This window comes from Amia ocellicauda, chromosome 6 (assembly GCF_036373705.1).
Source record: "Amia ocellicauda isolate fAmiCal2 chromosome 6, fAmiCal2.hap1, whole genome shotgun sequence".
NCBI classification, from domain to species: Eukaryota; Metazoa; Chordata; class Actinopteri; order Amiiformes; family Amiidae; genus Amia; species Amia ocellicauda.
In genome coordinates this window covers 33,640,731-33,654,251 of record NC_089855.1, presented here as the reverse complement: position 1 = coordinate 33,654,251, position 13,521 = coordinate 33,640,731, and the positions used below count along the sequence as shown (strand labels likewise).

Below are 13,521 nucleotides of genomic sequence, written 5' to 3'. Positions count from 1 at the left end.
TCTTGTAGCCCATTCCAGCCTTGTGTAGGTCTACAATCTTGTCCCTGACATCCTTGGACAGCTCTTTGGTCTTGGCCATTGATTGATTGCTTCTGTGGACAGGTGTCTTTTATACAGGTAACGAGCTGAGATTAGGAGCTATCCCTTTAAGAGAGTGCTCCTAATCTCAGCTCATTACCTGTATTAAAGACACCTGGGAGCCAGAAATCTTGCTGGTTGATAGGGGATCAAATACTTATTTCCCTCATTAACATGCAAATCAATTTATAACTTTTTTGAAAATGCGTTTTTCTGGATTTTTTTGTTGATATTCTGTCTCTCACTGTTAAAATACACCTACCATTAAAATTATAGACTGATCATTTCTTTGTCAGTGGGCAAACAAACAAAATCAGCAGGGGATCAAATACTTTGTTCCCTCACTTTATGAGTTTTGAAGGAAGTGGATGTTTTTAACATCCATATGAATGATCATATCCTTCTTCTGTATGCATTAAATGGAAACAAAAAAGATACATAACCATGATTTATGAAAACTCCAAGACCAGTTTATTTAAAAAATGAAGTATGAAATGCAATACAATATTAGACTTTCTTGGACAAATCATGTTAATGTGCATTTCTTTGAACTACAAAACTAAATTCATAAAAAAAATACTGCATTACATTTTGATTTTAGGCTTGAGTAAAATCAGTGGTTGATATATCTAGGTTTAGTTTCAGTACATTCTTTTAACCTCCTGGTATGTCACATGAACATCATCAACAACAACAACAACAACAACAAAACATTAGTCTTCCATGTGCTATACAGTGTGAGTTCCCAACCCATGTCCTGCAGGTTTCATTGCAACCCAGTTGTTACCTAATTACAGATCTCCACCTGTTTAAAAGCTCTAAACAACTGACAAGGTTGAAATAAGACATTCATTAGTTATATTAAGGCTTCAATTAAGAGGTCAGTTGGAACAAAACTAACAGAGACAGTAGTTATCCATGGACAGGGCTGGGAACTACACCTACTCACTATTGCACAGCAGTACCTCTAATGTGAGAACGGTTTCTATGTCCTTCTCTACTGATCAAGTGTATCAATGTCCGTATAGTCTAGCTTTTACAAAGAATTCAGTCACGGGTATTATTCACTTAGTACATTAGCACAACAGAAAACAAAAGCCAGGTAGGAGATACCTTACAGACAGCAAAACAACATTCTACATGTCTACACTTTTGAATGGAAATGCTAAACCTAAACTGGTCCTTGAAGCTATGCAAGTGTGTACCTATGGGTTATACAATGGATTGCATAAGAATTCATCCCCTAAGGACTTTTGGACATTTTGTAGTGTTACAATCTGGAACTAAAATTGATTAATTGGGATTTTCTATCACTGATCTATACAAAGTATTACATAGTGTCAATGTTGGAAAACGAAATATTAACTACAAATAAAAAACGTGATTGAATAAATATTCAACCCCTTTGCTATGATCTACTTAAATAAGCTGTGGTCCAGCCAATTGCCTCCAGTTGCAATCATTTGAATAGAGTCAACCTGTGTGCAATTAAAGTGTCACATGTTCTCAGATTAAACACACCTGTTTCTGGAAGTCAGAGAGCATATCCAACCAACTACACCAGGGGTGGCTAACCCTGGTCTTGGAGAGCCGCAGGGTCTACAGGCTTTTGTTCTATCCAGATTGTTAACTGCTTAATTGAACCAATTGTGTCTTAATTAGGCAAAATGTGCCTGTGTTCAAGATATCCAATGATTGGTAATTAAGAGAGACCTGGAAATCCTGCAGGATTGCGGCTCTCCAGGACCAGGGTTAGCCACCCCTGAATTACACCATGAAGACCCTGGAGCTTTCAAAACAAGTTCCAGAGAAAGTTTTGGAAAAGCCCTTATAAATCCATTATATCTAGAGCAGGCCGTCCACAGGAAGGAAGTCTGGGCAAAGAGATCGGTAGTCAGAGAAGCCACCAAGTGGCCAATGGTAACTCTGAAGGAGGTACAGAGTTCCACTGCCAAGATGGGAGAAACTGTCCATCTGTCAACTATTACCTGGGTGCTCCACAAAGTCAGTCTATAAGGAAAAGTGGGGGAGAGAGAGTCATTACAGAAAATCACATTTGGATTTTACTGTAAGACATGGCAACAGATTTTCTGGTTGGAGACTTTTTGGCCTGAATGTAAACCAAATATAGGAAAATCCTAGAGAAAAACCTACTTCAGTATGCAAGAGACATTGGACTGGGGTGATAGTTCACCTTTCAGCAAGACAATGATCCTAAACACACAGCCAAGGCTACACTGGAGTGGTTTACAAACGAGAAGCTGAGGGTCCTATAATGGCTCAGTCAAAGCCCAGACCTCAATCCAATCTGTGTCAAAGCTTGAACAATGCCCATCCAACTTGAGAGCTTGAGAAATTTTGGAAAGAAGAACAGGCAAAACAAATACAGGAACCAGATGTGCAAAGCTGGTAGATTTACCCAGAAAAGTAACGACTCACAGCTGTAATGGTTGCCAAAGGTGGTTCTACCAAGTATTGACTCAGGGGGGTGAATACTTATGCAACCAACACATTTCAGTTTTTTAAATGTAATTAACTTTTGTTTCACAATACAAAAGGAAGGGTATCCCAATTAAATACATTTTCATTCCAGACTGTGACATGACCTAAAATGTGAACAACTTATTGGGGAGTGAATACTTATGCAAGCCACTATATAATGACTACAATATGCAGATATCACTGTAGCCTTTTTAGCAGCAGTCTCAAGGTCTATCTTTGCTATGGTGTGCTGTCGTTTTGATTTTGTTTTCAGTAATAAAGGATCTCCTGCTCTGCTCTCATTCAACAGTCCTATGCCTTAGAAAACGTGTAGAAAAACAATACAACTCAAATCAGACAGGATTGCAACAGTGTCCATCTGCAAATAAGACTTCAAATGCAGTTTATGCTGGGAGGACAAGCAACAATAGGTCAACATTCAGTCCATTTTCAGTTTCCATATTTAGTACCATTTGGGGGCATTGCCCAATACTCAATATATGGGGGTTATATAGTAATGAGGGGAAGTTTTCATCTCTCAAGTTTCAAAAAAGGAAATTCAAAATCTGTATTACACTCTTGGGGCTTGAGAAAGGCCATGCTAAAATATGCTACCACTGTAATAAAAACATTTACTTTTAAAATTCCTTTTTCTAATGCTGGTCTTTCCCAGAGAATTGGAGACTTCTCTTCTATGGTATCACTGATTTTGGTTTGGTTTAAAAGTAAGAAATATATTATTCTTACTATATTGTGCGGAAGTTATTTTTCTTCCTTCAGTGATGCAGAAACTTGCTACTTTGTTGCAGTACAGAGTCTTGACATATAAAATTAAGCCCCACCTCAAACAAAACTAAAAAAAACAGTATAAATCAACACCTTTATACCAAGTTAAAAGGAGCCTGCAGCATAATCTTCAGACTGATGCATAAAATACTGCAATACGGTCGTGCATGAAGGTTGGTGCATGACGTTTTATGCTTGGTGTTTTGTCTTATTATTATTAACCACTCAAAGCAGCTCATGTGAATATGGCAAGGCTCTGAGACAGGAAGTGAGAAAACATCAAGTGTGGCCTATACATATTGAGGCCAATCCTCTGGGCTTAATGATTCCCATAATCAAGTGTTCATTTTCACCTTAGTAGGCAGTGAACGGTGGATTCGTACTTCGAGTAGAGCCCGGAACATTCTAATGGCAGCTGCAGAGTAGTTCTCAAAGCTCAGTTTTCCCAGGTTTGTGGGTGATGTGGCTATAGCTGGTGTTCCTCTCTGGATGATACTTCAGGAGTGTGGCGAATTCTGTTAGCAGCTTCTCCCAATAACAGGCCACATCTTCAATTTGCAGGTTATCCAGTATGAACTTTTGTCCTCTAGTGAAATGAAAGCAAAAAACAAAAAAATAATTTAATAACATTTTTGCAAGTACTAAAACAAGACCAGCTCTTGAGCGATTGAGGCATTTCTGTTGAGTTTTGTGTGATATTGTGGCAAGCTCATCTTACCTCTTTGCCACTTCCTGTGCAATGTCATCATTTTCTTTCACAAACTGAAGCAGCTCCCTGAATGACACAAAACGAGAAAATGATCACCTGATGCTGCAGGAAGCAATAAATCTACAAATTATACTACTTATTAATATTACATACAGCCTTCAGTATTAAATATGTAATATTGTTTGTATCTAATTAGATATACACAAAAGATGCATGTCCCTTTATATTAAAAATGTATTACATGCATATGTATTAATACACACTCATATATACACACATCTAAATTAAAGTATACATGCCTACTGGGAAATCTATAGGGTTACCTTTCAATGTTTTCCTTCTATTTTATATAGATGGCATATGAGGGACTCAATTACATGAGCTAAACTTTGTAAACTAACTGTGATGCATAATAATCCAAAGACAAGGCAGAACTTTGTTGGAAATGTGACTTTGATTTTAGCTTTAGTATGCCTAATACAATTAAACCAAATTAACCATGAACTGTCATTGAGGTGTAAAAGTAAATTAAACAGGCGAATCAGAGAATAGGCTCGTTGTAAGTTAAGTTTGTGCAGGGGCTAAAATAATTTTTTGTCAGAACCAGGGCTGCATATCTCAGTTCAAGTAGGCCTGCAGGGTTTTCTGGTTATCCTTCAACTTGAGCTCATTTCACTTTCAAATCTGAACTGATCATCTCCTAATTTGCATCTTAACCCTTCCCCCACCCCCCCCTCCTTTGCTTCAGAGTGAGCTCTCCTATACAAACGCATGCCCACCTCACATCGGAGAGGTCCTGCTTCACTGGGATGTAGTGTACCCATGGCTTGAGCTGTGGGTAAAAAAACTCCAGCCATTCCTCTCCGACGTGGAAAACTAGAGAGCCACAAAGGAAGAGGTGCTTGAAGCGGAAACTGGCCGCCACACCTCGGAAGTTGAAGAGATACCTAGCAGATGAGCAGAAGCAAATGGGTTAAGCATGGCCAAATGTGTCATACAGGAAACTTAATTTGCAGAACAAAGAGAACAGCCAGTCGTTCTGAAGATATGTTACTCTATTATTAGTACAGATAACTCCGAAGGTAATATGATTTCCAGTCAAAAGCAAACTATGCAAATGATGAATTTGGAATGGGTTCAAATGTACCCTTCATTACAGCTATACCCATTTTACTTTCTGAATTGTTTCTCTCTATCTTGTGTTTTCTGCTATCCCTGCAGCACCATATGAAGAATATGCTGAGATCAGATATGTTTGCATATCACTGTGTGTGGTTGAAATGGAAGCCAGTGGTATTTGTGATATTTATCCTACGCGTACAAAATGAGCCAGACAGTGTTTTGTCATTCTAAACACAATAATAAAATGTGTATGAAGAACCTTTGATATGATGAAAAATAAATTAGCTTTTGGTCCCAGCTCACTTTGGTCTCTTACCTGTATTTGCAGTGATCCAATAAAGGAATTTCTTTAGTAGGGGGTTTTCCAAGTGTGTCCTATAGGAATGAAAGAGCAAGTTTCTGATGTATTTCTGTGTCAAAACTGCCACTGAGGTTATGATAATTACCAACACACTGTGACACCTAAACAAAAGCTCTCAAGTAAGTATCTGGGAAGATGCTTCTGTTTGAACTAAGAAGATCAGCTCAAATCAATGCAATCTCAAGGTTCAGGAGGAAAACTTTGATTGCTGTAGAAATGGGACATACCTTTTCTGACTTCCAGGCCTGGTTTTTTGTATATTCTGCATCCACTAATTCAGGGGCCTCACGGGATAGCAAAATAAGAGGGTCTCTTTCAGGGCTGGTTCTGTTAAGAGCAAAATCCAACATATACTTCTATTCACATCAGCAATGCAAAACTCCTCATACAATAAACACTCAGTTTGATAATTGTATAATTTAACATACAGACAGGTGACAAATTAAAGGAAAAACCTGAATAAATTAGTGGAGGAACATAACAAATGCAGATGCCTTCAAACAGGTGGTCTGCATGATACAATTAAGCAATTAACATCCTATCATGCTCTGTGGCATGTATAAAAAATAATGAGCAGGCCCAGTTGACCTTGATTCTGGATCAAGATGGCAGTGCATAAACCCCTCACTACAAGGACAAATGCACATTTGAGAGTTCAGTGGTACAAAAACCATAGGCACTGGTCTACAGAGATGTGGAAAAAAGTGATATGGTCAGATGAGTCATCCTTAACCATATTCTCACGGGTGAGTGCATGTGTGGTGACACCAAGAGCACGGTACAGGCCTGACTGCTTGATCCCTAAAGTGAAGGGGTCCGGAGGCTCTGTTATGCTGTGGGGGGCATTTTCCTGGCATGGTTCCCCTTAGAGGGAAGGGTCACTGCAAATCATTACAAAGTTATTCTGAGTGATCACCTTTTCCTATGGTGAAACATTTCTATCCTGATGGGAGTGGTCTCTTCCAGGATGACAAATGCCTCCATCCACAGGGCACGAGGGGTCACTGAATGGTTTGATGAGTATGAAAATAATGTAAATCGCAAGCTATGGCCTTTGCAGTCACCAGATCTCAACCCAACTGAACAGTGTTAGACAGCGCTTTCCACCACCATCATCAAAACAACGCTCTGTGGGGACCATACCATCACTCCCAAGACTCCTTGTTCTTCTTTACGCTGAAGATAGTTCTTAATGTTTTTTGCTGTATGTTTGGGGTCGTCGTCATGCTGCAGAATAAATTTGGAGCCAATCAGACGCCTGTACTTCTCAGCATTGAGGAAACCATTAATTCTGACCAAATCCCCAACTCCATTTGCAGAAATGCAGCCCCAAACTTGCATGGAACCTCCACCATGCTTCACTGCTGTTGCCTGCAGAGACTAATTTGTGTACCGCTCTCCAGCCCTTCGGCAAACAAACTGCCTTCTGCTACAGCCAAATATTTCAAATTTTGACTCATCAGTCCAGAGCACTTGCTGCCATTTTTCTGCACCCCAGTTCCTGTGTTTTCGTGCATAGTTGAGTTGCTTGGCCTTGTTTCCACGTTGGAGGTATGGCTTTTCGGCCGCAAGTCTTCCATGAAGGCTACTTCTGACCAGACTTCTCCAGACAGTATATGGGTGTACCAGGGTCCCACTGTTTTCTGCCAATTCTGAGCTGATGGCACTGCTGGACATCTTCCGATTGCGAAGGGAAGTAAGCATGATATGTCTTTCATCTGCTGCAGTAAGTTTCCTTGGCCGACCACTGCGTCTACGGTCCTCAATGTTGCCCGTTTCTGTGTGCTTCTTCAAAAGAACTTGGACATCTGGAAACTCCTGTCTGCCTTGAAATTTCTGTCTGGGAGAGGCAGTATAACTACCTTGTTGCTGTAATCAGTATTGCCATGGTGTATGACAGTAAACAGTCTTCGGCAACCTCACCTTGTTAACAGAGTTTGCCTGTTCCTCACCCAGTTTTATTCCTCCTACACAGCTGTTTCTGTTTCAGTTAATGATTGTGTTTCAACCTACATAGTGAATTGATGATCATTAGCACCTATTTGGTATAATTGTTTAATCATACACCTGACTACATGCCTACAAAATCCCTGACTTTGTGCAAGTGTACCTAGAAGAATTGATGCTGTTTTGAAGGCAAAGGGTGATCACACCACATGTAGGTTTGATGTAGGTTTTTCTTCTGTTCACTCACTTTGCATTTTGTTAATTGATAAATATAATCTATTAACATGTCTATTCGTGAAAGCATTCTTACTTTACAGCATTTTTTCACACCTGCCTAAAACTTTTGCACAGTACTGTATATATTGCTACGTAAACCATGGTGGCCACAATCTGGTAGATACTACAGAGAGGTCTTGACACTTGCTTCATCTGTATTTCTAGAAATCCTCTGTAGCCCTTTCCTGCAAGTTATATCACCCCAGAGCATATAAAAGGTTTCATCATCCCTATATTGTGTTCTTAACAGACTGTTTATCCTTTAGATATTGGTATTTTGCCAATTTTCAGGCTTTTAAATTATTATTATTTTTTCCTTTTTTTAAGTTTACCTCACAGGAACACACTTAATATTCTAAAAGTAGAAACCTCAAAACTAACCTTGACCCTCTGAAGAATCCTTTGGGTTCCTTCTTCCTCCAGGGCCATTGTGCTGCCGACCTTCAAAGATAAATCGTTTTTTTTTTTTTACTTCACTCTGACTGATGTATCGTTTGCATGACAAATGCTGTGTCATGCCCACAAAATCATCTGGATATAAAAGCAAGCTGCAAATCTATGTTCTTAACTGTGTTCTATGTTCAAATCTATGTTCTTATCCACATAAACAATCAGAAGGAAGAGAAGAGTAGGGTGAAAACAGCAGCAAGTTTACTATTCGATTAGTGTATGATTTCATTTTTACAAATGATATAATATGATTAGACTCAGCTGATTGTTGTGTGGCTAAAGATAGACAGACATTAATTGATTACTTGTATTACTATGTAAATACTGCTAATGTATTGATTAGTCCGATTTGGGACCATCTATAAACCTTTTTGCTCATGTTCAGGATATCAGTTCCAGAAGTTCCAGAATATGATCAGTTGTAAGCCAACTTATGGGGTGTTTAATTAGGAATTGGTCACATTCCCTGAATTCTGAGTAGTGAGTAACCAGGGATAATAAGTTCAAAGAAAGTGACAAAAACATTTAATTTGGTGCCATTCCCACTAAAATCGTGACTGTACCTTTTCAGATCGTCTCTCATCAAATCCCAGCGGCCCAGACCAGTGGGGTAGATTGGCCACACTGCTGGACCTCCTTCCCAGAATGTCCATGCTGGGTACATGATGTCTTGGTATTCAGGCGTCTAAAAATACAAAGCAAGCTGTGAAGCATCGGGATTGGATTGGATCTGTTGTGCCTCATTAGCTCTTAAATGTTTACTTTTGTATATATTACATTTATATACATTAAAAAAAAAAAAAAAAAAAAAAAAAAACGTTTGGAAGAAACTTGCCTCACTAAATAAAACTTATCTTTATTGAGCGGTTTCTCACCTTGCTGAAAGAGAAGACTGGCTGGACTGGCTTAATCCACCTGGGTACCTGGGGATAATCTCTCACATTGATCACCATCTCCACGTCTGGCAGCCTGTCAATCACCTCCAGAATGAAGTGTTCCACTCCACTACATCTGCACTCAGGAAACAGGCAGCACAGCTAAACATTAAAGGCACAACTTATTGGGAATATTGACTCACATACCTGAGCCTTTGTCAGAAAAGTATTTTTTTTTTATATTCAAGATTAACACCCCTGATTGAAGACAGCTACCAAAACTAATACGTCAGAGACTCTCCAGGAACTGAGTACAGACTACAATTGCCTTACCACAAGGGACGGTTCCTTTGAGGGCCAAATTTCAGACTTTTCTAATATCACTTGCTGAGTAGTCAAGACATATGAGTAAACAAACACATTGCTTGCCTACAAAACAGTGAAGACCAACATTTAGCATTGTGTTGGTTGCCAGAACCCCAAGGTGATGTGTAACCCAGTAAGTAGCTCTCACTGCCGTCATCTGAAGCAATCCACATGCATAGCTACTGTTAGACTTATTTTTCTTCTTTTAAAGTTGTTGCTCTTCCCTACATATGTACGGTCATTCCTAGGTTAAACTCACAGAAGGGTTATAATAGTTCTCACCTTGCTGGGAACATGCAAGCCTGCTCTCTGTACAGCTTCTTGTCAATGACCTGGTAGTGTGTCCCGACACCACGCTGGACCGTTTCCTTGAAGAGCTGCTTGGAGATTCCTACACGGAATGGACTGAGGTCATCTTGTAATACGCTGTCGGAATACCAAACAACAAATCGGAAAATAGTATTTTAGAAACTGGGGGAATCCTTCCTATCCCTGGATCCACATTTAAGTTGTCTGGAACCTGCACGATTGTGTAAGGGCTTGCTTTTTTATTTTGTATTCATTAGTGCAGTGATTAAGCTTTTTGGTTTAATTTTTTGGAGTAATTTTTTGCTGGGTTTAAATTGGCTTAGTGGAGTAAAAACTGCCTGACCCCATCCAAAAACTGCTACTTCAATGAAATGATTTGGGGGACTTAGACAAAAAGTTCAATGACAATTGCCTGGGGTTCTCAGGAATTTATTTTCTTTCACGTTTATTAAATGATCATAATTTGTTAATTAAACTATATAAATATAATCCTGATCACCACTACTCACAATTAAATAAATGAAGCAGTACCATTACATCCATACCATACCTGATGTGGCAGCTACAGTTTTGTGTCTCACAAGGCCGGTAGTTCTGAGTGGCTTCTGTGATTTTATCAATGTATTTCTTCCACCTTCCACCTAGAAAACAAGACAGATGACAGACAAGTACAGTTTTTAATGTATTTCTCAAAAATGTACACTGCCTATTATCTTCACACTGAATATTTGAAAAAGATTTTAAAGCATTTCATTCTGGCACTAAATTAGCACATTACAGCAATATGATCAGATTTTACAGGTTGTTTGATTAGCTAGCAACTAGTGCTGGATATTTTAACATAGCTAACTTACACACTGATGCACAGTTATTCACAGAATAATTAAAACAATGGTAAATGTATTATTTTTTCTAATTAAACAGCTAGCCAATATTGCCATGGATCAGCCTGCTATACAATGTGAGTCTTCCTTTTCTCTGTGTAATAATGCTCTCTCACAGGTTGCTTAACAAAGACACAGTACTGTTTCAGCCTCCAAAATAGACATTAAAAGAGCACATGTAGCAACTGATTTTTCACAGACAATCACAATTGCTTTGCCTTAAAATTCTCATTGCTGAGTTTTCATTGCAAATACTGATGCCTTTTTGCTACTGGAGATCATATTTAAAAGACCATGTGTTTATTTTGTTACTCCCCTTTGATCTTTTTTTAAGGTGGAAGTCACAATATACAAATTCACCAAGAGGAAAAAAAGAGAAAAGTAGACCGTTTTGCTTTCCTGCACTGATCACATATCGCAAACAGGATGTGAGGGATACATTTCAAATTCTTTACTATTGCCTGTGATAGACTATTACATGTTGCAGCGACAAATTCTCAAAAAACCAACCATTGACCCACCCACCCAACCCACCTCCCTATAGAATTACCATCTCATCTCCCTTCTCCTTTTCCTCTCAAACTTTTGAGTAGGTAGTTTACCATAAGTTTACCATTTCAGCCTTCTGCAATGTGGTTTTCACTGCTCACTCCACTGAAACTGCTCTCCTATCTGTCACTGATTCTGCCTCCCTCTCTTCTGTACTAATCCTCCTCGATTTCTCTGCAGCCTTTGACACTGTCGATCACTCCATTCTCCTCTCCTCTCCTCCCTTGCCGAACTTGACATTTCCGGCACTGCTCTTACCCGATTCTCCTCCTACCTCACCAGAGGTACCTAAAAGGTGACATGGTGTGGTCCTTTGTCCACCCCTCAACCTCTCTTAACAGGTGTATCCCAAGGATATGTCCTGCACCCCCTCGTGTTTTTCTCTATAACCACTCTCTGGGGCCCCTCCTCACATCCCATAAGTACTCCTACCCCTTCTATGCAGATAATACCCAGATCTTATCACTCTTCTGATGGCCTCTTGTATCTTGCTGGATGTACTTGTATCATGTCAAAATTTACTTTTCCAAATCAAAGTTTGATTCAAATCTTTCCCTCCTCCTCTTCTGATCTCTCCATTTCAATCCCCCTGGAATCTACCACACTCTCACGGTCTCCTTCATCAAAGAATCTTGGAATCACCCTTGACCCCTATCTGTCCTCTACTCCCAGCATATCTCCACTCTTACTCACACCTGCTGATTCTTCCTGAGCAACATACACAGAATCTGACCCTTGCTCATCAACTACTCAACTCGGCTTCTTGTCCAGACTCGGGTTCACTCCCACCTGGATTACTGCAAATCCCTCCTGACTGGCCTACCTGCATCTGCTACCTGCCTGCACCGGTTCATCCAGAACGTGGTTGCTAGTCTGGAGTTCTCTCTGCCTCGATTTGCACATGAAACTCCACTACTCATTCCCTTCACTGAATCCCAATCTAAGCTTGCATCCAATTCAAGACTAAGTGATAGAATGATCTAGCCATTGAGTTCAGGACCACACAGTCCCTGACCACCTTCTAAACATAGCTGTTCAGACTGGACATCTTAGCACTCTCTTATTCAACTATTTATGTATTTGTAAAAACTGTAAGTTGCCCTGGGTAAGGGCGTCTGCTAAACAATACATAATATCATCAACACTATAACCTTCTATATATGCAAGCATCCATCATCTCTATTCAATACTCATCACACAGACGAGGAATTGGTCTGAGAATGGTATGTGTGCTACACAATAACACAAGTAGAATACAGCAGCAGTTCTTCCATTCAAAACAATGGACTTGGTGCATTGATCAATTACTTGCTTAATTATATAGTCAGATAATGAATGTATTGATCATTAGTAGTAGTAGTAATAGTAATATATCCCTAATAACCTTGCAGACTTTTCAAAGAGCGTTTATTTAGTACAGCTCTTGCAAAGCGATGCAACATATCGAGGTACATTTTTTTTTTAGCATTAGCGATATTCAGTACGGCGGCTAATGTCTTTCTATCCAATGTGTAACCGTGTCCTAATGCCTTTCTTTGGTTACCTTCACTGTGCATCAAACGAGACTTCCTCAATGACAAACAACACCTAGCAAATGTACTGGAAATAAATGTCGCTACCGCAACCGAGCGTCGACTTTTAACGATGCCGTTTTAAAATACGACGTTGAAAACGCAATTCGCTCGCACTGACGTTGTGCAGACAATGAATGGAATCCAGCTCGAGTCGCACTTTCTGTGCGGCTTCAGTGCGCAACTCAATACAGACTCGAAGTGAAGACGGAATACACGGCTCTATTTTTACTACATTGTGTCACAGAAACCCCCGAGCTCCGGTTACCTGTCTCCGCTTCGCTGAAACCAAATACGTAAAACTGCAACATAAAAATAGCCAACAACAGCTTTACTGTTTCCATGTTTGTTTGGCCATATAATTGTCTACGTGAACGCTCGGTCAGCGCCTAGTAAGGTCTGAAAACTTTTCTCGCCACAGAGGCATTACCGTATTGCCATCAAAACGGGCGCGCTTCAACTTTTCCCAGGGAGAGGAAAACATAAAATAATGTTTGTATTTATAGGACTACCGCATATTGAGCATGTTTCGTCTTAAATATTAAAAAAGTGCACCCATAAACATTCCATATGAATACATAAAACATTAAGAATCAATCCGATACAACATATAACATTGCTTTATTTTAATATTAAATAAGTCTCAAATCAAGAAATCACGTTTGTCAGATATACAGAAGTGTTTACATTTCTGAAAATACTATATAAGTGCACTTTGAAATCAACATATTTTCTATAGTGTATTTATGTATGTATG

General features: G+C 39.4%; 1 protein-coding gene across 2 annotated transcripts; it reads right to left on the bottom strand.

The window, feature by feature from the left end:
• Positions 1–526: 526 nt before the first annotated feature.
• On the bottom strand, positions 527–13,156 carry poglut1 (protein O-glucosyltransferase 1). Of its 2 annotated transcripts, none has more exons than XM_066706982.1 (11): positions 13,033–13,156; positions 10,311–10,401; positions 9,734–9,877; positions 9,086–9,221; positions 8,774–8,895; positions 8,142–8,201; positions 5,765–5,864; positions 5,493–5,551; positions 4,834–5,001; positions 4,064–4,120; positions 527–3,931 (listed from the first exon to the last, which is right to left on the bottom strand). In XM_066706982.1, exons 1-11 carry the CDS (start codon positions 13,106–13,108, stop codon positions 3,775–3,777), a joined length of 1,170 nt encoding a protein of 389 aa, XP_066563079.1. In that variant the 5' UTR covers positions 13,109–13,156; the 3' UTR covers positions 527–3,774. The 2 variants fall into 2 exon arrangements, with proteins under 2 accessions (XP_066563079.1, XP_066563080.1); XM_066706983.1 differs by lacking the exon at positions 13,033–13,156 and adding an exon at positions 12,737–12,916.
• Positions 13,157–13,521: the final 365 nt, after the last annotated feature.